This window comes from Erinaceus europaeus, chromosome 9, assembly GCF_950295315.1.
Source record: "Erinaceus europaeus chromosome 9, mEriEur2.1, whole genome shotgun sequence".
NCBI lineage: Eukaryota > Metazoa > Chordata > Mammalia > Eulipotyphla > Erinaceidae > Erinaceus > Erinaceus europaeus.
The window spans coordinates 22,436,486-22,463,213 of NC_080170.1; the positions used below are offsets into that span (position 1 = coordinate 22,436,486).

At 42.7% G+C, this 26,728-nt stretch overlaps 1 protein-coding gene across 5 annotated transcripts in view; it reads right to left on the reverse strand.

Annotated features, from left to right (window-relative positions):
- The window catches only part of TSC22D2 (TSC22 domain family member 2), a 55,124-nt gene extending 39,571 nt beyond the window's left edge, over positions 1-15,553 (reverse strand). The window contains exon 1 of one of the 5 annotated variants that reach the window (XM_060197527.1): positions 12,933-15,553. In XM_060197527.1, coding sequence (XP_060053510.1) covers positions 12,933-14,620 — 1,688 coding nt within the window. In that variant the 5' untranslated portion in view covers positions 14,621-15,553. The remainder of the gene's footprint in view (positions 1-12,932) is intronic. The other 4 variants (XM_060197528.1, XM_060197532.1, XM_060197530.1 and 1 more) reach the window with 4 other exon arrangements.
- Positions 15,554-26,728: the final 11,175 nt, after the last annotated feature.

Here is a 26,728-nt window from a genome sequence, read left to right on the forward strand (position 1 = left end):
AGACAGAAATGGAGAGAGGAGGGGAAGACAGAGGGGGAGAGAAAGACAGACACCTGCAGACCTGCTTCACCACCTGTGAAGTGACTCCCCTGCAGGTGGGGAGCCGGGGGCTCGAACTAGGATCCTTACGCGGGTCCTTGTGCTTTGCACCGCCTATGCTTAACCTGCAGTGCTACCACCTGACTCCCGGTTTTAAAGTCTTATGGCTCCAGTTAAGAAAGAAAAATAAAAATTCTATAGCATAGACTAATAAGAAAATGTTTCTCACATTCAAGTGAGGAAAAAATGTATGTACCTGCATTTAGTAATGTCTTGTGGTGTGACAAGAACCTGTGAAATAAAGCATTATAAATGGACCTAAAGTCTCTAGAACATGTCAGAATACACTATGTTTCAAATGCTGCCAGTAAATATCACTTTCTACATGAATTCAAAATGAGAAGTCACTGGAGCTTTAATTTATAGGAAATTTCAAACGTCTAGATTCCAGATAGATTGACAGTTTTGTTATAAAATGTGACCATTTTTTGGTTTCTGAAACATTTGAGGGATGTTGTTCATAAATTGATATTTTTAACAATTGGTGATAATTTAGTCAGAAAACACTAATTATCAGGCACTGACCAAGCAGATCTTTGATGCAGCCTATCAAGAACTTCTAAAGAGCCATTTGAAAATACTGATAATCTTTGTTTTAGAATGGCATAAAATTAAGAGTTAGAGAAAATACCACTATGGGGATAATTTCTAGGTGACAGTTTATGAAGTCTGAAGGTATTGAGGTCACTGACATGTTAAAAATTTATTAGAAAGAAATGTTAAAAGTTTATTTAGCTTGGGTCACAAATTCTCTTCTGTTCAAGAAATAAAAATCAGAAGGCAGTTTTCCATCAATGTAAATAGTCCAGAGTAAATGCATTTAGTTTTTTTAATTTAATTTTTAAAATATTTTCCCTTTTGTTGCGCTTGTTTTTTTATTGTTACTGATGTCGTCGTTGTTCGACAGGACAGAGAGAAATGAAGAGAGGAGAGGAAGATAGAGGGGAGAGTACGACAGACACCTACAGACCTGCTTTACCACCTGTGAAGCGTTGGGGGCTCGAACTGGGATCCTTAGGCTGGTCCTTGCATTTCGCACCAAATGCACTTAACCCGGGGCGCTACTGCGCAGACTCCTGACTTAAAAAGAGTTTTCAAAGCTAATGAAGAAAGTACATTTCCTCCTGATTTTTAAAAAATGTGCATTATGTTTATTTGATAGAGACAGTCAGAAATTGAGAAACTGACACAGGACTTGTGTGTGAAGCTTTCCTCCTGCAGATGGGGACTGGGGGCTTGAACCTGGGTCCCACCCCTGATAGAGAGCATAATGGTTATGTAAAGAGACTCTCATGCCTGAGGCTCCAAAATCCCAGGCTCAAACCCCTGCACCACCATAAATCAGAACTGAGCAGTGCTCTGGTAAAAAAAAAAAAATATATATATATATATATACACACACACACACACATATATATATGTGTGTGTATATATACAAATTAATTAAATTAAAATTTTATTTTATTTATTATTGGATAGAGACAGAAATTGAGATGAAAGGGAAAGATTAAGACACCTGCAACACTTTCTCACCACCCGTGAGGCTTTCTCCCTGTAGGTGGGGGTCAATGGCTTGAACCTGGGTCCTTGTTCACTGTAATGTGTGCACTTAACTAGGTACATCACCACCTGACCCTTTTTAATATGCTAGTCTGCCATATAATTTTTAAGTATATGAAAGTAAATGTATGTATATGTAGTAAATGTCTACTTGCTTTACTAAGATATTATCTTACTGGGTAACTATAGCTGAAAGGCAAAATATGCATATATCAAAACTAAGCTACAAAAATTGACACATAAAGGATGAAATACTGAACTCAGAGAGTACCTTCTACCTACATCTTTTACATCAAAATTCAACTTCAGTGACTTCAAAAAAGAAACCAGGGAAGTAGAAGAAGCAGAGGGGGATAACAAGGGCCACAAATTACCTAGGGATTAAAAAAACTGAAACTGTTCCTTTGGGTAAAGGGTTACAATATAACAGATCAGTGGCTAAAGTAGCTTTTCCTTACATATATTTAAATTAAAGAATCTATTTAATCAGGAGAAAGACAGGAGGGGAGAGAGAAAGAACCAGACATCACTCTGGAACATGTGCTGCCAGTGACTGGACTCTGGACCTCATGGTTAAGAATCCAATGCTTTATCCACTGTGCCACCTCCTGGACCACTCCTTACTTCCATGTTATCAGCAGAGTAAGTGTGATGACAAGATTGAATGAGATCATATGCCCATAAGGTCTAATATGTACATGTTTTTGTGTTAACAGTCATAATTCTTGCTATGCTTTATCAACTTTGGTACAGAACTCTAACATGCACCAAATTTATCATTACGAAGCAAACAGTGAGACAAACAAAATTCTATTGATTAAAAAAAAATTTTTTTTTTGAATGCATTTCAAATTTTAACCAGTAGAGTTCCTCTTAGATGTTCCAGGACACAGAATACTTAAGAGTTACTAAGCTATTATATTTCACTAGATGAGAATTCTGACTTTTGGGTCTCACACTTTCTTCCATACTCTACACACAACTTTACCACAAGATTCTGGTTAAAAATACAATCATTGGGGCCTGGTGGTGGCGCACCTGGCTAAGCACACACATTACAATGCACAAGGACCCAGGTTCAAGCCCCCAGCCCCCACCTGCAAGGGGAAAGCTTTACATGTGGTGAAGCAGGGCTGCAGGTGTCTCTCTCCCTCTCTATTCCCCTCTCAACTTCTCTCTGACTCTATCCAATAATAAATAAATAATAATAAATAAAATATATATAAAAAAACACAACCATCACTGAGATAACTCCAAGATGTTCGCTACTTTAACAAGAGATGCGACTACCAGCAACCATAAACTTAAGACAAAACACAATATCTGGGCCAGATGGTGATTTACCTGGTTAAGTTCACACATTGTAGTGTGCAAGGACCCATGTTCAAGCCTCTGGTCCCCATCTGCAAGGGGGAAAGTTTCATAGGTGGTGAAGCAGGGCTGCAGGTGTCCTCTTCCCTACCTCCCCGTCCCCTCTAATTTCTGTCTGTATCCAATGATAAATAATAAGAGCTAAGGAAAAATGTTTTTCAGGGTGGAGGGTAGATAGCATAATGATTATGCAAACAAACTCTCATGCCTGAGGCTCAAAGTCCCAGGTTCAATCCCCGGCACCACCATAAGCCAGAGCTGAACAGTGCTCTGTTAAAAAAAAAAAAAAAAAACCTCAATTTCAGGGGGCAGGGTGGTGGCACACCTGGTTGAGTGCACGTGTTACAATGTGAAAGGACCTGGGTTTGAGGACCCGGTCCCCACCTGCAGGCGGAAAGCTTTGCGAGTGGTAAAGCAGTGCTGCAGCCTGTCTCTCTCCCTCTCTTATCACACCCTTCCCTCTTGATTTCTGGCTGTCTCTATCCAATAAATAAAGTTAATTAAAAAAATTTTTTAATAAAAAAAAAACCCTCAATTTCTAAAAATATAGCAGTTAAACCCTTTACTCTGGGTTCCTGTCAAATTTAACACACCCTTTCCTAAATATGACACAGCCTTACTTTTCATGTTATTACACTAACTTCCTTCTCCCACTACTTGGAAAACCATCCTTTTAAGTAGTTTGCTAATCTGAAGGGCCCTTTTAAGATTCAGTTCCAGACTCAGTCTCAGCAGAATGTACAATAATGGGTCATTTACAGAAACTGGTAAAATGGACGTCAGAATGGAGAGAGGTTTTTAACCTTTACTTAGTTTCAAGTTTTTAAATATGTAAGTGCAGAAAATTAATTTCTTAAACCTATGCAGAGTTATTGTTAACCTCCAGGGTTATTGTTGGGGCTCGGTGCCTGCTACTTTTTCCCCTTTTGCTGCCCTTGTTTTATATCGTTGTGGTTATATTATTGTTACTGATGTCATTGTTGTTGGATAGGACAGAGAGAAATGAAGAGAGGAGGGGAAGACAGAGAGGGGGAGAAAGATGCCTGCAGACCTGCTTCACCGCTTGTGAAGTGATCCCCCTTGCAGGTGCTTTGCACCATGTGTGCTTAACCTGCTGCGCTACTGCCCGACCCCTGCAGAGAGTAATTTTTAAATGAAGGGCAATCTATTTCTTCCTACTGCCAGTCTAAAGTATTACCCTAAACTGTTTCCCACTGGCATTATAGATTTACCACTGCCCAAGACATATATCAAAAGCATATACATTAGGGGCCGGGTGGTGGCTCACCTAGTTGAGCGCACATGTCACAGTGCGCAAGGACCTGGGTTTGAGAGCCCCCGGTCCCCACCTGTAGGGGGGAAGCTTCATGAGTGATGAAGCAAGGCTGCAAGTGTCTCTCTGTCTCTATCAACCCCCCCTCAATTTCTGGCTTTCTCTATTCAGTAAATAAATAAAGATAACAAAAAACTTTAAAAAACTTTTTAAAAAGTATATATGTTTAATAACTATTATCACATGGTCTGAGAGTTTAGAGAGTAGTATAGTCTTTTTCCTCATCCCCCCAGTTAAATATATAGATATTTAAATTATATATGTATTTTAATATTTATTTATTTTCCCTTGTTTTATTGTCGTAGTTATTATTGTTGTTGCTATTATTGATGCCATCACTGTTGGATAGGACAGAAATGGAGAGAGGTTCAATTATATTTTTAACAGAGCACACTGCTCAGCTCTGGCTTATGGTGGTGGGGATTGAATGTGGGACTTTGGAGCCACAGGCATGAGAGTCTGTCTGCATAACCATTATGCTGTCTCCCCCCTCTTATCTCTATATTCTAGTACTGCTCCAAGAGCACAAAGCTGAACAATCATGTACTGCTGCTTTGACTTATTTTCTTGGGTTCTTGGATTTTTTTTTTTTTTTAAATCACACAATAGTCAGTAGCAGGAAAGATGTTTGACAGAGGAAGGTTTGGGGCTGGGGGGTGGAAGGAGGTGGGAGGGTGGTGGTGCACCTGGTTGAATGCACGTGTTACAATGCACAAGTACCTGGGTTCAAGCCCCTGGTCCCCACCTGCAGGGGGAAAGCTTTGTGAGCAGTGAAGCAGTGCTGCAGTTCTCTCTTCCTCTCTATCTCCCCTTTCCTCTCGGTCTCAAAATTAAAAAAAAGAAGCTTTTAGCTTGCAGTGTTTTCATTAAATTGGGCTAACTATATAGTCTCGTACATAGGGTACTTGAAAACCAGGCCCCAAATTCTAATTTTATCGCTGAGGAAAACTAGACTCAGGACACCAGCTAAGTGGTGGAATGGTCATGATGATCAAGGCACAATTTGCATCATGACTTTTCTGGTCTAAATATTCTCCATTTCTCTTCTTATATCCATACAACTACATATTCAATCAACACTTGGTTATGATTTGTAGCACACCAAAGGTGATCTGGGAGGAGCATTTGGACACAGAAATATTGAAATATTGATATATGTTGGCATGCATCTTATGACTTATTCACAGATTACCTGCATAATTCACTTAATCCTCTCAAGCTCTTCAAGATAGATATTATGCCCATTTTCCATAATGGGAAACAAGAGGTTTATTTAGAGAGCTAGTCAGCTCAAGTTCAAATACCACAAGTAGACAGCACAGTTGGATCTTAGCCCAGGCATGAGAAACTCCATTGCATGCACCACTCTTATGATATTCTAGTACACAATTAACACACCATTGGGCTTTTCTGATCAAAAGTTCTTCTCTCCTTTTGTTTTCAGAGGACAGACCATATATCAAGTGAGGACCTGTTTTGGTTTAACTTACAAAATCACCATAAAACTGAATTCTGGGAGTCGGGCTGTAGCACAGTGGGTTAAGTGCACGTGGCGCAAAGCGCAAGGACCAGATCAAGGGTCCCGGTTCGAGCCCTGGCTCCCCACCTGCAAGGGGGTCACTTCACAAGCGGTGAAGCGGTGTCTTTCTCTCCTCCTTTCTGTCTTCCCCTCCTCTCTCCATTTCTCTCTGTCCTATCCAACAACAACGATAACAATAAAACAAGGGCAACAAGAGGGAATAAATAAATAAAATAAATATTAAAAAAAAACTGAATTCTGATTCTGTCAATACCTTTGAAATCCGTTGGCTTTAAGCTGTGCTTTGGGTATCCTTTACTGACAGATTAAACAATTTACTTTGTGAGAATGAAGTAGGAAACCTTAATATGTTAAAAAATAATTTAAATTAAAATAATTAATTTAAAAAGACACCAGCATTATTCACAATAACTTAGGAAAATTTCTCTTCTATGCCATTAACTCTCTGATCTTGGGAAATTTATGGGAAAGGAGTTTTTGAGTAGTTTAACACTAAGATGTCACTTGTCTACTTTGATCAGTATAAACTACCAAGACAGAGTCTAAATTAAATTGACTAAATAATAAGAAAAGATGTACATAACAATTCAACAAAGAATAAGTTTAAAAAAAAAAAACAACAAATGTTAGTACAAAGGAATTAAGTGAGGGCGGTGGGCAGATAGTGTAATGATTCTGCAGAGACTCTCATGCTTGAGGCTCCAAAGTCCCAGGTTCAATCCCCTGCACCACAAGCCAGAGCTGAACAGTGCTCTGGTGTACATGTGTACATATATCACCTTAAAGGTGGAAAAAAAAAAGATGAATTAAGTGAAATACTGACTTGGAGTTTTCTGTTAGAGGTAAGCAACCCAGAGGGGTACAGATGAAATAATCCATCTGATTTACAAGTACAAAGTAAGCTCATACTTTTAAGAGACAAAAGCAGAAAACCAGTGTGTTTTGAATATTAGCAGTCCAATTTGAAATGTATATATTAAGATTATAAAATGCCATGTAATGATGTATAGGATCCTACAGTTGCTGATGTCTTTCTGAATCTTTTATGGAATCCCTATTCTTTTTTTTTTTAAATACTTATTTTATTTATTTATTCCCTTTTGTTGCCCGTGTTGTTTTTTACTGTTGTAGTTATTATTGTTGTTGTTGGATAGGACAGAGGGAAATGGAGAGAGGAGGGGAAGACAGAGAGGGGGAGAGAAAGACAAGACACCTGCAGACCTGCTTCACCGCCTGTGAAGCGACTCCCCTGCAGGTGGGGAGCCGGGGTTCGAACCGGGATCCTTATGCCGGTCCTTGTGCTTTGCATCACTTGCGCTTAACCCGCTGCTCTATGGCCCGACTCCCTGGAGTCCCTATTCTACCTTAAACAATCTGAGCATAAGTGGTCCGGGATGTGGCACAGTGGATAAAGCATTGGATTCTCAAGCATGAGGTCCCGAGTTCAGTCCCTGGCAGCACATGTACCAGAGTAATATCTGGCTCTCTCTCTCTCTATCTCATTAATAAATAAAACCTTAAAAAAAAAATCTGTGGTCCAGGAGGTGGCACAGTGGCTAAGGCAATACTCTCAAGCATGAGGTCCTGAGTTCAATCCCCGGCAGCACATGTACCAGAGTGTTCTCTGGTCCTTTCTTTTTCTCCTATCTTTCTTATTAATAAATAAATAAATCATTAATTTAAAAAAACTATCTGAGGATAATATAATTTGATATAGTCTAACAATTGTGAGAAAAACATAAATAAAACTAATGTTTTAGGCAATGCATATTCTCTGGTACATGTGCTGCCAGGGATTGAACTCAGGACCTCATGCTTGAGAGTCTGATGCTTTATCCACTGCGCCACCTCCCGGACCACTTAGATTCCTTATTAAGGGTGGAGGGTAGATAGCATAATGGTTCTGCAAAGAGACTCTCATGCCTGAGGTTCCAAAGTCCCAGGTTTAAGCTCCTGTATCACCATAAGCCATAGCTGAACAGTGTGCCCTGCTTAAAACAAATAAACAAACAAAAAACCTGGTTGACTCCTGCCCTTAGTAAGGCACATCATCATTCAATATTGGCTATATTCAACCAAATGCTGTTTTTCTAGAGCTCCTCCTCATACTTAATATTAGAGAGAAGTGCTGGCAGGGAAAATAGCATAATGGTTATGCAGAGACTCTCATGCCTGAGGCCCAAAGTCCCAGGTTTAATCCCCTGCACCACTCTAAGCCAGAGGTGAGCAAGTTAAAAAAAAAAAAAAAAAAAGAAAAAGTAGTACAATTAAGAAGAGGAAATACATACTGCTCTAAATTTATTGCAATAAGGAATGCCATATTGCTCCTAGTAATAAGTGTTGCTATTCTTTTGCAGACTTTGATGCTACTTCACTATTACTTTCTTGTTTTTGGATATCTATTACCACTCTCACTTCCTAACTTCTGAAATTTTAAGGAAAGCCAGGAAAGAGATTAATTTTTGTATGTTTCTTATCTGAATAAAGGGGCTGCTTTACTTAATGACACTTAAATCACATTTAAACAGCACCGATCTTTTTTTGATGCAGGGAAAGTTTAACCACTCCAAATTATCAAGTATCAGATCCATAAATCCCATATCGTGCTTGCCTATTTCTGAATTACTGCTATCAAGAGTTCTCAAAGAACAAATAGGCTGGGGTTACATATAGTCCCAGGAAATAAACATATACTCCACTACTAGAACTGTACAAAATTGCTTCACAAAAAGAGGATATATAGTTCAAGATACTTTCCTACCCTTAGAAAGAAAACAAATGTTATTTACAAAAAAATAAATAAGGTCAGGGGAGACAGTATAATGGCTACACAAAAAGACTTTCATGCCTGAGGCTCTATGGTCCCAGGTTCAACCCCCAGCACCACCATAAGTCCAAGCTGTGCAGTGCTCTTGTCTCTGAAAAAAGGATTATCTGAAGCATGTCTTACCCACATAATCTATGACAGTCTATGACATAATAGTTTAAATGTGTTTGCTGTGGAAAAAAAAATAGGCCCTGCTTCTACTGATACAACACTTAGTTTGAGAGGAATTAGGCCCTTTTGAATCATCAGCCTTTCTGGAATTCTATAATCTCCCCTACTTAGTCTTGTTTATTATTAACCTGTATTTTAGTAATCAGTGTGACACCTGATGGGTGCATCAATGAGTTATACTACACAAAGCCACTTATACGTGGGACTGTACATTTTGATTACCAAATCTTTAGACAACATGATAGCATCTAGTGCGTAATTTAAGCATCATTGTAAATTAGGAAGGGCAAAACTACTGCCAAGATTTAATATAGTATAAAGAAACTTAAGATTTCAAAAAATATTCAAATAAGGAGCTTTCATTTTCAAAGACTAAAAGCAGTTCGGCCTTCAGGTTTTTTTTTTAAACAAAGTAGAGTGGCAGTTATGCCTTGTAATACACATTTAAACTTCAAGTTAAGCCTCAAACAAGCATGTCTATAGTTGTGTATAATTGTGCATGTGTATGAATAGTACTAGCAAAAATGTGGATTTATCACTTACCAGGACATGTCACTTAACATTCATAATTTATAATATTTTATCAGTAACTCACTATAAAACTACACAAACAGAACCATTAACAAGACATGGATATATCTGCCACTAAGGGATCCTTACAATCAGGTTTTCAACAGGCTTATGGTTGCAGCTGACAATCACAATTACAGCCATTCACAAAAGTTCCTGGAATGTGGTCTAGAGTTCACACTGGTCAGCTATCTATAGAAAACCATCTGTACCGTGATCCCTTTCCAAAAGGACCAGTAATACTTTGCACTTCGAAGGAGTCTGTGAAATGTATAGTTTAGATAAAGTCTGTGACATTCACTGTAAGAATATCTACAGGTTTTTTTATGTACTTTTTTTTTTTTTTACCAGAGAACTGCAAGCTCTGGCATATGGTGGGTGGTACAGGGGACTGAACCTGGGAGTCTAGAGCCTCAGGCAAGAGTCTCTTTGCATAACCATTATGCTATCTACCCCCCTCCCCTATGTACTATGATATTCTTTTTTAAAAGATTTTATTTATTTATTAATGAGAAAGAAGGAGAGAAAGAACCAGCTATCACTCTGGTACATGTGCTGCCGGGGACTGAACTCGGGAACTCAAGCTTGAGAATCCAGTGCTTTATCCATTGTGCCACCTCCAGGACCACACCATCACTATACTCTCTAGATTAAACAAAATCAATCTAAAAAATCTGACTTCATAAATTCTTCTAGTGAGAATGTTTAGTAATTAATATTACTTAGTGATTAAATATAAAGTCAGTTGGCAGTTAACAGAGAACTAAGCCTATATGTGTATACACACACACACACACACACACACACACACACACACACACACACACACACAATCTATCCATCCTTTTAGAATAACTGGTATGTTTTGATGTAGGTTTGATTGTATAAAAATGACCACAACTGAACCAATAGTCTGGTATTCAGTAAGAGAAATAAAAATGCATGGTATTTGAATAAAACCAATTTTGTTAATCTTCTACTTCCCTTCATTTTCTCAAAGAAATACACCATTTACTAGTCTTAAAATTTCAAAAGTACACATCTTACTTAAAAATAATTGAACTGGGCCTGACATTAGTCAATCTAGGTCTTGTGACTCAAAGACCTCTCACTCCAAATGTTTTGCTTTATGTTTGAATGACTACAAATGAAAATACAGATTTTCAAGATGGCAACTCAAAAATCATTAAGACGACTGTTAATAGTGTCTCCTCAAAAGTACTCATTTTCGATAAACATACTGGTAGAAAAAACAAACCTGTTACTTAAACCTTTATAATGCTCTTTTACAAAGGCTTTCCATTAAAAAAAACAAAAACCTATTCCTATTTAGTGAATTTATTCCTTCACCAGGTATATTGGTTTACTCAGTGACAAAATAGTCAAATGTGTTAAGATTACATCTTGGAAACTAGCAGGTTCTATTAAAGATCAATGAAAGACTACAAAAGAAGATTAGAAATGCCTATTTGATAAGTAATGCAGATTTGGACATGAGTGGAGGGACAGAGTGCTACACTTTAAACTTGGGCAGCACACACACCAAAATCCTTGTATTGGATTAAAAGTTGAAATTGATAGGAACATACAGTAGTATCTGTAGTTCGGACATTCACACATTTGGAGGTGAGAACCCCCAAATTGTCAACTTTTAATCAACTAAGGAAAAACAAATTTGAGGTTATTTCTTTAAAGAACATACCCCAGAGTTTCCTTTTGTCAGGAGATCTCTCTGTCTCATTCCATATCATGACATTAAAGTTCTGGGAATGTAATTACACATGCTGTAAGGTGAGAGGTGTGAAGAGGAGGGGGAAATAGAGTCAGCATTCATAGGTGTGCACGTGGGAGAGGGGTGGAGAGGCAAGGTTGGGAGGCTAGTCATCACTTGGTAAAGAAATCTAGGGGCAGTGTAGAATAACAGCAGAGAGCAAGTTAAATAAATGATTATTTACAATGCCATAAGAAAGAGCTGGCTTCTGGGAGCTAGAAAAAGGGTAAATGCCTGTAGACTATTTTGTCCAACTGTGAACAAAATAACTCAACCTGCCTTTCAGGTGTGTCCTCAGGTTACAAGTGTAATATGGAAGCAAAGTATAGAAGGGTTTTTCTGAGTGACTGGTATCTTTACTCGGTAGTTCCAGCCGCGAAACATTTCTCAATGACTAGCTAGCTGAGCTTTCTTAATGGACACGTGGTATTCTCTAAGAGTTTTCATGTGGAAGAAAGACTCCCAACAAGCAAGTCACCTATAAAAAAAGATTTTGAAAACTTTGAATTACAGAAAGCAGAAAAGATGAATGAATTTCAATGAGTCTTTTTCAAAGCAACAGAAGGATAACAAAAATACAAAGCTCATTAGACATGGAAAACTAAGAAAAGCATAAGAAATGCAGGAGAAACAGGAAGAAAAAGCTTTAACAGATCTCATATTCTACACAGCAATTATTCTGCAAATGCATAAAAAGTTTTGACTTCTTAACACATCTAAAAATTAATCTCTCAAAATAAAATCCCCAGCAAACAAATGCCTAACCATATAGTATCTTAAACTTTACTTTCAAATGTAATTTTAAAACCCTGTCACAGGTCAGTTTTAAAAACCACTTAAAAATCCCCATTAAGCCACAAGCAAACATCAACTCTTGTAGAACTGATGTGGCAATACACCATTTTTACCTGAACCATGAAAAAATGATCCCTTAAAGGAGGGAGCCAACTGTCAGTATGCAAAATTTTTACTGTAAAAATTACTGATTTCTAGAACTACAGCACTTGCCTGTCAAAGTCTATTTCATACCTCTTCTTACAGTAAAAAGATTGATGAAAGATAGGAACATCTTCCCAGTAGTTTTTTGCTTTAAAAAAAAATGTATCCTAAAGCAGTCACTAAGACACACACTGACCACTAACCTTTCTATTAAAAGGCTGAACGAAGATAAGACCTTCACAGCCAGATAAGACATTACACCATTATCTTTCCAGATACACTGGAGAAAATTCGTCAGGCATTTCACTCTACTATAGGGTCTTCAGGTGTTCCAGGATGGGAAATTAAGTTTTAAGTCTCAAAACTCACACTGACAAAAACTCAAGGCTAAGTAAGCATGCTAGTCATCTAAGAAAGGGACAGTTCTGTGGAGCGTAACCACTAGCTAGCTCCTCCCAAACTGAGAGAATCCAGCTAAAATCCACCTGTCCCAGAAACGAGGCTGCGCTCCTATCCACTTAAGGACCATGACAAGACCCCATTCTCTCATGACACACTTTTACCATAACAACCAAAAGCAGATCGACCACTTTTACTACTCACAAGCGAATTTCTACTCATAAATAATGCTAAGGGCCTCAATGGAAAGGTAAAAAAAATAAATAAATAAAACCACCTCTCCCAAAGCTGCATCCTAGACCGGTGTTTGGCCAAGCATTCCCAGGCAAGGATTTAAGGTGCATTTCCATACCTGTCTTCATCACCGTCGACAGGAATAGCTATGCTGAACACCGAGGTGGTGAGGCTGTTTATGGGTGTCAGGTGGAGGGGGTTGGCCAGGGCGTCCGCAACAGGCTTCACCACCGGCTTGCTTTCGGCAATGAGAGAGAGTGGCGGTTGAGGTAGGGGTTCAGATTTTCTTCTCGTATCGTCGACTGGTCCCGCCAGAGGCGGGGTCTGAGTCTGAAACTGGCTGGGGTCGGCCTGCGGGAGACTCGCGGGTGCGCTAGCCGTGCCGGGCGCCCCCGCGGGCAGCCCCACGTGCTGGCCGGCGCCGCTCCTGCTGCTGCCCGGCGGGTGGCCGCTCGGCGGCGGCGGCGCGGGGACATTTGGCAAAGTCACACAAGTAGTCGACACACTAGGCACGCTGGCGGCGGGCACCGCGGCAGGCACGTTTGGAACGCCGGGCACACCGGCCCCGGCGGGGAGCAGCCCCGCGCCGCCTCCCACGGCAGCCGGGGGTCCCCCCGCCGCCTCGCCGGGCAGGGGCGCCGCGCCCAGGAGCTGCGAGCCCAGAGCGGCGGCGGCGGCGGCGTGCGGGCCGGGGCCCAGGGGGAGGCTAGCGGGCGGGGGCTGCGCGGGGCCCGGCTGCAGGAACTCGCTCGGGCCGGGGGGCTGGACGGGCCGTAGGTGAGCGGGCGGCATCGCGGGCTGCGGGTAGGCGAACGGCGCCGAGGCGCCCCCGGCCGGGCCGGGCTGGGCGGGCAGCGACAGGGTGACAGGCGGCGGCGGCAGTCCAGCTCCGTTGGGCCCGGCGCCTTGGGGCTGGCCGGGCGGCGTGGCGGCCGTGGCACCGGGGAAAGGCGGCGGCAGAGAGGCCGGGCCTGGAGCCACAGCCCCACCTGCGGGCGGCGGCGGGGGCTGCCCCAGGCCGAAGGCGGGCGGCGCGGCCGGAACAGGCTGGCTCCTCTTCTCCGATGGGGGTAGCTGTGACACAGCAGCAGCCGGGGCGCTGTCACTTCCCGAGTCGGGCCCGTGCGCCCCCTGCATGGAGGCCACCACCACCACCACCGACCCTCCGGTGGCGCCCAGGCCGCTGTCCCGCTCGGCAGTCTGGTCCAGGGTGGTGCTGTGCCGGATGCAGTCGCCGGAGCGGGTGAGGACGCTGCTGTCCGAGTCCCGCTCGTAGTATTCCATGCACGTCCATCGGCCCCGCCGGTAGGGCTCCCCGCTCCCGTGGTCCAGCTTGATCACGCGGAAGCGGGAGCTACAAGTGGTGGGGGGCTGCGCGGGGGCGGCGGGCCCGGGCCCGGCCAAGGAGCCCGCGCCCGGGGGAGCCGCGGGCGGAGGCCCCGCCGAGGGGGTCGCTGCCGGAGCCCCGGTCACACTCCGGGCGGCAACGGCTCCTCCTCCGTTGGCGGGAGCCGCGGCGGCCGCGAGCTGCCCATCCAGGACGAGGTTTGGGGACACGGTCCCGGGCGTCTCGGCGTCCCCCACGTTGTTGAGCGTCTCTTCGGAGGAGCTGCGCTCGCACACCTCCTCGGGGCCGTAATCCGTGGCCCGGGAGACATCGAAGATCTCGGACGAGACGTCCTCGGTGCGGGACTCGTCCGGGTCGTCCAGGCTCTCGGTGTCCTCGGTGATGCTGCTGGCCACCTGAGCCGTGGTGACACTGGTGATCTGGAAGCAGCTCTTCTTCTTGGCCGGCATCTTGGACATGGTGAAGCCGGCGGCGGGAAGCCCGGGTGGGCGCGCCAGGCCCCCTCCGCGATGGCACCGCCGGAAACCTGGAAGGGGAGACGAGCGCGGGTCCCCGAAGACTCAAAGTCCGAGGGCGCGCTGGGGTCCCGGCCGGCCGCGAACACAGGCAGAGTCACGGGCGGCTCCTGGCGCCGGCCGCTCGCCGAGACATCCTCCTCCCGGGTCCTCGTCAGCGGCGGGCTCCGGGCTCGGTCCTCCCTCAGCGGCTCCTCCTCGGAGTCGCCCTCCGGTGCAGTGGCCTCGGCTGCGGGGAGCGCGCGGTGGCGGGGGTGCGGGGGGTGCGGCCGGCTCCCTCCGGCGTGTCCGGACCGCCGCGGTCAGTCCAGCGCGGCGCTCGGCGCGGCCAGCAGGCCCCGGCTGGGGGCGGGAGTGGGAGGGCGAAGGGGCGGCGCTGTTCTGCTGGGTTTCTCGGCTCAGCGTCCGCGCCCGACGCTTCAAAAAAAAGAAAAAAAAAAAAGGGAACGAGCGGAGGACCAGGCTGGTGGAGGGTCCGCGGGGCGGCTGGCGTCCCTCCCCGGTTCTAGCCGGAGCTCAGTCCCAGGGACATGTCGACTGTCTCCAGCGGAAGCCCACTCCGGGGGAGGAGAAAGCCGGCTTGGTCCTCCCCTTCCCGGGGAGCCACCCCCGCGGGAGGGCGGGCGGCGGGTTCGGCCTCCCCAGTTAGGCGTCTGGGCGCGTGAGGGAGCTGCAGCTGCGACCGCGGTTTGTCTCTCCGGTTCGTCTCCGGTGCAACTGAAATTCAAACTGCTGAAGCGGCGGCTGCAGCGCCCTCCTCTCGGCCAAGATGGGGCTGAAATGGCCGCGCCAGGGATGCTGGGAGGAGCCGCGGCCCCGCCGCTGCCGCCGCCGCCGACTAAAAGGCCGCCGCAGCCGCAGCCGCCGCCAGTGCTGCCGCCGCCGCCGCCGCCGCTCCGTGACGCGCCGGCGTCCTTACGTCACCGCCCCGCCCCCTCCGGTTTCCTGCAGTTTCGCGTGGAGGCTGGGGGGGAGGGGGAGAGGGCGGTGGGCGGGGCTATATGTTAAAAAAAGGTGTAGGGGGAGCGGTTTTTGTATTTAATTTTTTTTTTTTTAATAAATTTAAATTGTGCACCGGACGTCTGTCAGAGTGGAAGTGCCGGGGACTCCTCAAAGCCCGACTGAGAGGAGCTGACAGTTGCCCCCGTCGAATGTGTCTAGATAGGTTTGTCCCCAGACATGGGAGGTCATGTGCTGTGTCTAATGTTTAGCAAAAACCTTCAGGAGACAGGGGCCGGAGGTATGGGGGCTGCGGGCACTGAGATAGGATGTCGAGGCAGCGGGCTGCAGGAACTGAATGACTCAGAAAGTCTTTTCCTGAAAAATCACTGTTGACCACTAGTCAGTGAAAGGTTGAGAGAAATGGGGAGGAATCAACCCAGTACAGCAAGCCGGACTGAGTCAGGAAAATGTTCTTCTAGCCAGAAATTCCGTTTCCAACAATGGCATCAGGAGATGGTTACTTGTCCAGGGTGAGGTCAGTTTACAAAAAGATGAGAGGTAACCCATGGAGTCCTGATTTTCCTAATTTGCTGTGATTCCAAGCACCTAAGAGTTCATTTAAACTCCCGAGACTGTTTTTACTTTCAGCATGAACTCAGTTTATAGGCTCCATAAATGTAAAAGCCTACTGCGTTGGATAGTTATACTTATTTTCTTTTGTTTATTTTAAGTCTTGGTTGGAGCCAGAGTGTTACATGGTTTGTACTGGGTCATGAACAACGAGAACAAGTCAGAAAGCACTCTTTCCTGTCCCAGTACTGAGAGCAGCTGTGAAAGTACTAGTGATTTATTATCTTTTAGTTACTTTCTGGCAAAAGAAAATGGTGAAGCCATTCTTTTAAACAGTTTTTTAAAATGAGGAAGACAGCTCTTGAACTCTGACACCCTAATGCATCACTAGGGCAAAATCTAACATTTCATATCTATTACAATTTTAGCAGTCACGATGACTTACAAATTAGTTAATCATTATACCCTTCTCTAGTTTTTCAAGAAAAGGAACTTTTATTTTTTTATGCTCAAGGTTGTTTTGATAAATTCACAGAGAAAATTTTCAGGTCCTTAGTTGTAAATAATGTGGCAACACTGCCTTTTAACCTTAAAAAAAGATGTCCTTCAGACCCAAGTGATTTAGACCACATAATAACATCCCTGTTTCTGGAAGGGGTGGGAAAGGGTAAAGGAACAAAGTGTAACATTATGCTGCTGTTGTGGCAGAGATAGCTAATGGAATTTTTCGTTTCCAAATCTGTAATTTCAGTAATTGTTAGAGACAATTTCCCATCAATAAATTAGATCAACTGATTAAATCCGATGTGCATTTTCAAAAGCTTGATTTAGTTTTGGATTAATTAACCACATTGTTATAGTCTGGTAATCGATGGATAATGTTGAATTGGAGACTTTTGGAAAAATATAGTTTACTTGCTTGTTCCATCACATTGTCTTATTACATAAACTTTAGAAAAATAGCCTTGTTTGCTTTTTTTTTGACAGAGACTCAGTTCTGCCACCCAACTCTGGAATATGCAGCTCAGGAGAGAAAACCTAGGGACTTCATGTATATTGAGTCCTGTGCTCTACCACTGAGCCATCTGAGCCATCTCCCAGGCTTGACGTAAACTTTTTAATTACATGTTGTGATATTCTTTTTTTAAATTTTTAAAAATTTATTCTCTTTTGTTGCCCTTGTTTTTTATTGTTGTAGTTATTACTATTGTTGTTATTGATGTCGTCGTCATTGTTGGATAGGACAGAGAGAAATGGAGAGAGGAAGGGAAGACGGGGGGGGGGGGCGGGGGGGGGGAGATAGACACCTGCAGACCTGCTTCACCACCTGTGAAACGACTCCCCTGCAGGTGGGGAGCCGGGGTCGCGAACCGAGATCCTTATGCCGGTCCTTGCGCTTTGCACCACTTGCACTTAATCCACTGCGCTACCGCCTGACTCCCTCATGTTGTGATATTCTTACACCAAACATTTAAAGGAGAAAATCGTTAATGTGCTCGGTGAGACCATTTCTTTTTAAAGAACATATAAAGGATTTATTCTGGAATGAAAGTAATGACAAAGACGTTTTAGAATATGTCAAGAAGGGGGGCTATATTTCTGGGAAGGACGTTAAAGATATTAAAAACAGGGTGGGGTGGGCAGAGGTAGATAGAATGGTTATGCAAAAAGACTCATGCCTGAGGCTCCAAAGTCCGGATGTTCAACCCCCTACAACAAAACAGTGTAGGGGAGATAGCATAAAGGTTCTGCAAAGAGACTCTCATGTCTAAGACTTTGAAGTGCCAGGTTCAATCCCCTGCCCCACCATAAGCCAGAACTGAGCAGTGCTCTGTTAAAAAAAAAAAAAAAAAAAAAAAATATATATATATATATATATGCACAAAGATGATTTATAAAATTAAGATACTTTTATTTGAAAGTTCAAGGATTTGTGTGTGCTTAAATTAATAAATTTGTTCTCTTGAAAGTAAAAATTTCCAAGAGTTATTAATGACCTGAATTATTTAATTATTAAAAATATTTTATTTTTGAGAAAGATGCAGAGAGAAACACACACACAGAAACACCAGAGCACTGCTCAGCTCTGGTTTATGGTGGGACAGGGGATTGAACCTGGGACCTTGCAGCCTCAGGCATGAGAGTCTGTTTGCATAACCATTGTGCTATCTCCCCAGCCCTTTTATTTAATTTTTTAAAAGATTTCATTTATTCATTAATGAGGACGATAGCAGGAAAGAACCAGACATCATTCCAGTACATGTGATGCCAGGGATTGGACTCAGGAACAAATGCTTAAGAGTCCAATGCTTTATACTTGTGCCACCTCCCAGACCGCACCCTGACTTATTTTATGTCCTCTGCAAATATAGAGAATTTATTGCTTATAAATATGATGAAGAAATGAAAACTGGCCATTGAGGACAGGTTTAAAATCATTTCACAGAGGACAAATGTTGTACAGTTATTAATAAACTACAAAAAGCTATATAGTTGATGATGGATTAAAACCCTTCAGGTTACATATTGAAATACTAGAAAATAGGATATACATGCAATATATATGTTCTCTGTGTGGAGGGTTATAGTAAGGGATGGAACAACCTAATTTGCTTGAGCTGGGATGATCCCTGATGTCCCAAATCCCAAGATTGGGGGTCGGGTGGTAGTGCAGCAGGTTAAGCACACATAGCATGAAGCACAAGGACCAAATCCCAAGACTATAAGTCTAATTATATATATATTTACTAGAGCACTGCACAACTCTGGTTTATGGAGGTATAAGGAATTGAACCTGGACTTCAGAACCTCAAGCATAGAAGTCTTTTTGCATAACCATTATACTATCTCCTTCACCCCTAGAGGGGTCATAATGCAACTGTCCTGGTTCCTTACCTGTCTCCAGCAGTCATAGGTGGAATTAGTAACAATTCTTGCAAGTGCTTCCAGAACCCTGAGTTTGTCCTATATTTGATACTTGTCTCAAAGATTTAAATTGAAGCAATGTGTGGGGAATATATTTTGGAAGAACAATGGAGAAGGAGGGAATGGCTTAGAGACTAAGGACTGACAAAACAACTACAGTAAGTTCTTCACTGGAGAATATCATGTGCCAAGTCCTCTAGGTTATTCTCTAACCATATCCATAACAGGTGGTAAACTACTTCATAGTCACAAGATCCTATAATGCAATCTGCAGATAGTCAAGAAAACCTATCTTTTTTTTTTTCAGCGAATGCATATTATATTTACAAGAATGGTGATGCATTTATCTAAATACCCTGGGGGTGGGGGTGGGGGAGAGAAACATTCAGTAAAAACTAATTAGCTACCAAGATTAAGAGAAGTAACCCTTTAGAATTACTATTTTTGTGGTCCGGGAGGTGGTGCAGTGATAAAGCTTTGGACTCTCAGGCATGAGTTCCTGAGTTTCATCCCCCGTAGCACATGTGCCAGAGTGATGTCTGGTTCTTTCTCTCTCCTCCTATCTTTCTCATTAATAAATAAAATATCTCGTGGTCTGGGAGGTGGCACAGTGGATAAAACATTGGATTCTCAACCATGAGGTCCCGAGTTTGATCCCCGGCAGCACATGTACCAGAGTGATGTCTGGTTCTTTCTCTTCTCCTATCTCTCTCATGAATAAATAAATTCTTAAAAAAAATAAAATAAAATATCTGGAAGGTGGGGGGGGGAGATAGCATAGTGGTTATGCATAGAGACTGTCATGCCTGAGGCTCCAAAGTCCCAGGTTCAGTGCTCGCTTAGGCAGCACATATACGAAGTCCCAGGTTCAATCCCCTGCACCACCATAAGCCAGAGCTGAGCAGTGCTTTAGTGTTTCTCTGTGTCTTTCTCTTTCAAAAATAAATAAAATACTTTAAATAAATAAATAAATAAATACCTTTAAAAAAAGAATTACTATTGTTAAGCACGGGTTAGATAGTATACCCTTTATGAAGAGACTCTCTCATGCCTGGTGGAGGCAGATAGCATAATAGTTATGCAAAGAGATTCTCATGCCTGAGGCATCAAAGTCCCAGGTTCAATCCCCCCTCACCACCATAAGCCAGAGTTGAGCAGTGCTCTGATAGGAAAAAAAAAAAAAAGAGAGAGAGAGAGAGAAAGAGAGGCTCATGCCTGAGGCTCCAAAAGTTCCAGGTTCAATCACCTGCATCATCATAAACCAGAGCTGAGCAGTGCTCTGGAAAAAAAAAAAAATACTGTCAGAGAGATAGTGATATTTTTAGCCACTCATTATATTCATTAAGAATTGTGGGCAGTAGTGCAGAGGGTTAAGCACAGGTGGCGGGAAACACTAGGACCGGAGTAAGGAGACCCCGCAGTGCTATAGGATGGCAGAGGGTCATGGAATACTTTGTCCAGCCACCGCTGGCCTGAGTCTTGAAGGCTGAGTAGACGGAGCGCAAGGGTCAGCGTAAGGATCCCAGTTAGAGCCCCTGGCTCCCCACCTGCAGGGGAATCATTTCACAAGTGGTGAAGCAGGTCTGCAGATGTCTATCTTTCTCTCCCCCTCTCTGTCTTCCCCATCTCTCTCCATTTCTCTCTGTCCTATCCAACAATAATGTCAATAATAACAACAACAATAACAACATGAACAACAAGGGCAACAAAATGGGGGGGAAATGGCCTCCAGGAGCAGCGGATTTGTATAGTGCAGGTGCTCAGCCCCAGCAATAACCCTGAAGGCAAAAAAAAAAAAAAAAGGAGGACTGGCTTTCAGGTTCCAAAAAGCATTTTTGCTTTGAAACTTTAAAGCATTGAACTTTGAAATTCAAGCAAAACATAGCTACTTAGTGTAAGGAAAGGGTATATTTTGCGCTCATAATAAGGTCCTTTTAAAGCCTTTCTCTTTTATTGTGAAACTTAATGTCTTAACAAATGAGTTCTGTGGCTCTGAAGTCTACTGAAGTTCTGCAGTGCTGAGCAACATCAATAGAAATTAATTTTCAGTAGAAAATTATTAGTGACTATTTGACTCCTCCCATTTTATTTTTACATTATATGTGGCCAGGATAATAAAATCTCTCTCCTTTTTTTTTTTCTTCTTCCTTTTCAGGAATTCACTGAAGGAATGCACTAGGAATTCACTGCTCCTGGAGGCCATTTTTCCCATTTTTGTTGCTCTTGTGGTTATTGTTATTGGATAGGACAAAGAACTGGAGAGAGGAGGGGAAGGCAGAGGGAGAGATAAAGATAGACACCTGCAGATGTGCTTCACCGCTTGTGAAGCAACCCCCCTGCAAGTGGAGAGCAGGGTGCTCGAACTGGGATCCTTAAGCCGGTTCTTGTGCTTTGCGCCATGTGCGCTTAACTGGCTGCAGCAGCACCCAGCTCCCTCTCTTTCCCACTCTATCTTCCCTGCCCCTCTCAATTTCTCTCTGTCCTATCCAATAGAAAATGGCAAAAATGGCCGCCAGGAAGGAGCATTAGATTCACAGTGCCGGTACCAAGCTCCAGTGATAACCCTGGAGGCTAATAATAATAGTTTCATGCCAGAGACACCAAAGGTCTCAGGCTCAGTTCCCAGCACCATCACTAAAAGCCAGAACTGAATAGTGCTCTAGTAGAAACAAACAAACAAAAAAAAAAAAAAAAAGAAAGAAAGAAAGAGAAAGAAAGAGAGGGGGCTGAGTGGTAGCACTGTGGGTTAACCACACATGGCGCGAAATGCAGGGACTGGCAGGAGCATCTCAGTTTGAACCACCCCCCCCACCTGCAGGGAAGTCGCCTCAAAGGTGGTGAAGCAGGTCTGCAGGTGTCTGTCTTCCCCTCCTCTCTTGATTTCTCCTTCATTCTCAATTTCTAACTGTCTCTATTAAATAATAAAATAAAAGATTTCAGAAAAAAAGAAAAAGATGTGCTACTACCAATAGTTACACTTTCAAAATCATTTATTAATTAAAAAAATCAGTTATTAATACTAGACATGCATAATTTTATGAAGAAATAATATACTAGATGAACTAGTTATTTACAGATATTTAATAGCATAGCAATTTTGATCTATTGGGTTGTTATTAAAGTCGTATTATGTTTGTTTTTTTAAATTCTTTTAAATTTATTTATGCGAAAGATAGGAGGAGAGAGAAAGAACCGGACATCACTCTGGCACATATGCTGCTGGGGATCAAACTTAGGAACTTATGCTTGAGAGTCCAAAGCCTTATTGTGTTTTCTTTTTCTATGTAAAAATGCATCATGACTTCCGACAACCCAAGTATTTCTTCTTGCTAGTACATATGAACTTGGATGTATGTGCAGATGCATGTGCAGATATGACTATGTATTGCTTCAAATAGTAGTGTATCTGTAATTTTTGTGACTTTATCATCCATAATAGAACATGGAAAAAAATCACCATTTTTTCCTCCTTTCCTCCTTCCCTTCATTCTTCTCCTTCTTTCTTCCTCTGTTTCTAATGCCACCGTATGTAGTCATACTCCTTTTAAAAATATTTTTTATTTATTTTTTGATAGAGACAGAGAGAAATTGAGAGGGAAGTGGAGGTAGACAGGGAATAGAGACAACTGTATTCCTGTCTTACCACTCATGAAGCTTCTCCCCTACAAGTGGGAACTGGAGGCTTGAACCTGGGTCCTTGCTTACTATAAAGTGTACACTCAACTGGTTATGCCACCACTGGGCTCCCAAACATTGCCATTTAAAAAAAAATTTAAAAATTCAATTAATTAATGATTTAAAAAATATTTATTTATTTTCCCTTTTGTTGCCCTTGTTGTTTTATTGTTGTAGTTATTATTGTTGTTATTGATGATGTTGTAGTTGGATAGGACGGAGAGAAATGGAGAGAGGAGGGAAAGACAGAGAGGGGGAGAGAAAGATAGACACCTGCAGACCTGCTTCACCACCTGTGAAGGGACCCCCCCTGCAGGTGGGAAGCCGGGGGCTCGAACCAGGATCCTTACGCAGGTCCTTGTGCTTTGCACCACGTGCGCTTAACCCACTGAGCTACTGCATGACTCCCCAATTTATTTTTAACCAGAGCACTGCTCAGTTTTGGCTCATGGTGGTGTGGGGGATTGAACCTGGGACTTTGGAGCCTCAGGAATGATAGTCTGTTTGCATAACCATTATGCTATCTACCCTCAGCCCCACATCACCACTTTCTATACTTCTGAATTATAGTTTCCTCTGTATGTATTTTGCCATTACTGATCCATAAAGGTTTTTTAATAACTTTGTTGGAGGGGGTATAATATTTTAAAGTACAGTTGTTGACATATGGGGCTTATAAAGCTTTAAAGATGAATTTGAGGGGCCGGGTGGTGGTGCACCTGGTTGAGCACACACGTTACAATGTTCAAGGACCCAAGTTCGAACTCCCAGTCCCCACCTGTAGGGGGAAAGCTTCACAAGTGGTGAAGCAGTGCTGCAGGTGTCTGTCTCTCACACTTTCTCTACCTCTCCCTTCCCTCTTGATTTCTGACTATATCTACCCAATAAATAAATAAAGATAATAAAAACTTATTTATAAAAAAAAGATGAATTAGGGCCACTGGCTGATGCACCCAGTTGAGTACACATATTATGATGTGCAAGGACCTGAGTTCAAGCCTTTAGTCCCCACCTGGTGTGTGTGGGGGGAGGTCCTTCACAAGCAGTGGAGCAGGCCTGCAAGTGTGTTTTTCTCTCTCTCCATACTCTTTTCATCTCAATTTCTCTCCGATCTACCAAATAAGAAGATAAATATGAATTTAAGGGCAGACATTTGCAAAAAGAAAAGAAAAAAGAGGGCGGGGGTAGATAGCATAATGGTTATGCAAACAGAATCATGCCTAAGGCTCTAAAGTCTCAGGTTCAATCCCCTGCACCGCCTTAAGACAGAGTTGAGCAGTGCTCTGGTAAAAAAAACAAACAAACAAAAAAAAAAACCTGGATTCAGACTGTTCTTAATTCATAGACATCAGGGATTTTAAGGCACAGATTGAATCTTACTTCTTGGGTAGGGGAAGATAGCATAGTGGTTATGCAAAAAGACTTGCATGACCAAGGCTCCAAAGTCCCATGTTCACACGCCTGGTTGAGCGCACATGTTACAATGTGTAAGGACCAGGGTTTGAGCCTCTGGTCCACCACCTGCAGGGGCAATGCTTTGCAAATGGTGAAGCAGTGTTGCAGGTCTCTCTCTGTCTCTCTCCCTATCGTCCCATTCCCTCTCAATTTCTGACTGGCTTTATCCAATAAATAAAGATAATACAAATTTTTTCCTTTTAAAGACTTGAAAGAGGTTCATTTATCTTTCCAGAGAATAATGTCAACTTGTTCATCTAAATTAGACATATTTAGAGACTATCTATTTATATCATTTTGTCCATAATTGTTATTTAATATTGTTTTTGTTTTATTGTTAAGCTGTTTAATTTTATTATAAGCACATTATAATATACAGTCCCATGTTCAATCCCCTACAACGCCATAAACCAGAGCTAATTAGTGCTCTGGTTGAGAGAGAGAGAAAGAGACAGACACAGAAGGGGGTAGATAGTGTAATGGTTATGCAAAGAGACTTTCATGCTTGAGGCTCCGGAAATCCTAGGTTCAGTCCACTGCACCACTATAAACCAGAGCTGACCAGTACTCTGGTGTAAAAAAAAGAAAGAAAGAAGAAAAGACGGAGCTGGGTGCTAGCGCAGAGGATTAAGTGCATGTGTGGTGCAAGGACAGGCATCCCGGTTCAAGCCCCTGGGTCCCCACCTTCAGGGGGTCGCTTCACAGGTGGTGAAGCAGGTTTGTAGGTATCTATCTTTCTCCCCCTCTCTGTCTTCCCCATCTCTCTCCATTTCTCTCTGTCCTATCCAACAACAACGACATCAATAAAACAATAAGGGCAACAAAGGGAATAAATAAAAGAAGAAAAGAATCTTGACTTCTTTCTGCTTTGCACTTAACCAGCTGCGCTACCGCCCGACTTCCCAAATCTTGACTTCTTTATATTCACAGTTATACAGTTATATTTTAATTCCAAAACAGCTAGTTCTCTTAGTCACTGCAAACAAAACGCTTGTGGAATTTAGCTTTAGAACATGTGGAATCCTATTTTGATAGCATTTATACTAATTAAAAGCTCTATCTACAGTCCTTGTTTGCACAAGGATTTGGGTGTTTTTTAAAATGGCCACATAATGAGCTGCTTCTCTGAAAATTAATATTCACTTCCCTCCTCTGGGATCTTTGAGAAAGAATGTTAATAAGAAAGAAATTGGACCAGCAGAATAGCTCACTTGACATGTACTCTTCTTGGACATGTGTACCACTTAAATTTGAGTCTGGACCCTGCAATGTGGGAGGAAGCATAGGTCCCCTGGTTCCTTTCCCTCTCTTTCTCTGCTTTTCAGTATGACTCTTTCAAATCAGTCCAGAGTGGTGATGGTTGAGTGCACATTTCGCAGTGTGCAAGGACCCAGGTTCGAGCCCCCAGTCCTCACCTGCAAGGGGGAAAGCTTTGTGAGTGGTGTGGCAAGTCTCTGTCTCTCTTCCTTCTCTAGCACTCCCTTCCCTCTGGATTTCTGGCTGTCTAACCAATAAATAAATAAGTAAATATATAAATAAATTACAAAATTGAAAAAAAAAAGGGGGGGATGCAAAATGAAGAACTGTTAACTATAAGTTTGTTCCAGCCAGTTTTTGCTTTCAAATCTCTAAGGGATGTGTGGGTAGATAGCATAAAGTTTGTGCAAGGAGACTCTCAAGCCTGTGCCTCCAAAGTCCCAGGTTCAATCTCCTGTACCACCACAAGCCAAAACTGAGCGGTGCTCTGATAAAAAAGACAAATGAAAACAAAACAAAACAAAAACAAACAAAATAATTACCTATAAGTTTGTTCCAGTTTTTGCTCTCAGATCTCTAATGGATAATCATAACATTACTATGAAAGCCTATTTTGTGATTTTTAAACTTACTAACTTAAACTTGACAGTAATGTATTTTCATTTTTTTCTGGATTTTGATATTACAGGCTTATAGTTGTGTGGGGGATTGAACTTGGAACTTTGGAGCCTCAGGCATGAGAGTCACTTTGCATAACCATTATGCTATCTAGCCCCTCCCCCTTTTAAGTCAAGATCAAACTTATAGTCAATAGAATATGTTATATGGGAGAGAAAAATATGGTATATGTTTATGTACACAGATATTTAGAAAGATTAAAGAGGGAGTTGGGCGGTGGTGCACAAGGTTAAGCGTACAAAATACAAAGCACAAGGATCCACTCAAGGATCCTGGTTCAAAGCCCCTGAATCCTCACCTGTGGGAGGGTGGGGGGTGAGTTGAGGGTGGAGTTTGCTTCACAAGCAGTGAAACAAGTTTGCTGGTGTGTGTGTGTCTTTCTTTCTTTCTTTCTTTCTTTCTTTCTTTCTTTCTTTCTTTCTTTCTTTCTTTCCTCTCTTCTCTATCTGCCCCAACCCTATCAATTTCTCTCTGTCTTATTAAAAAAAAAAAAAAGAAAGAAAAAAGAAGGCCTCCAGGAGTAGTGGATTCATAGTGCTGCAACCAAGC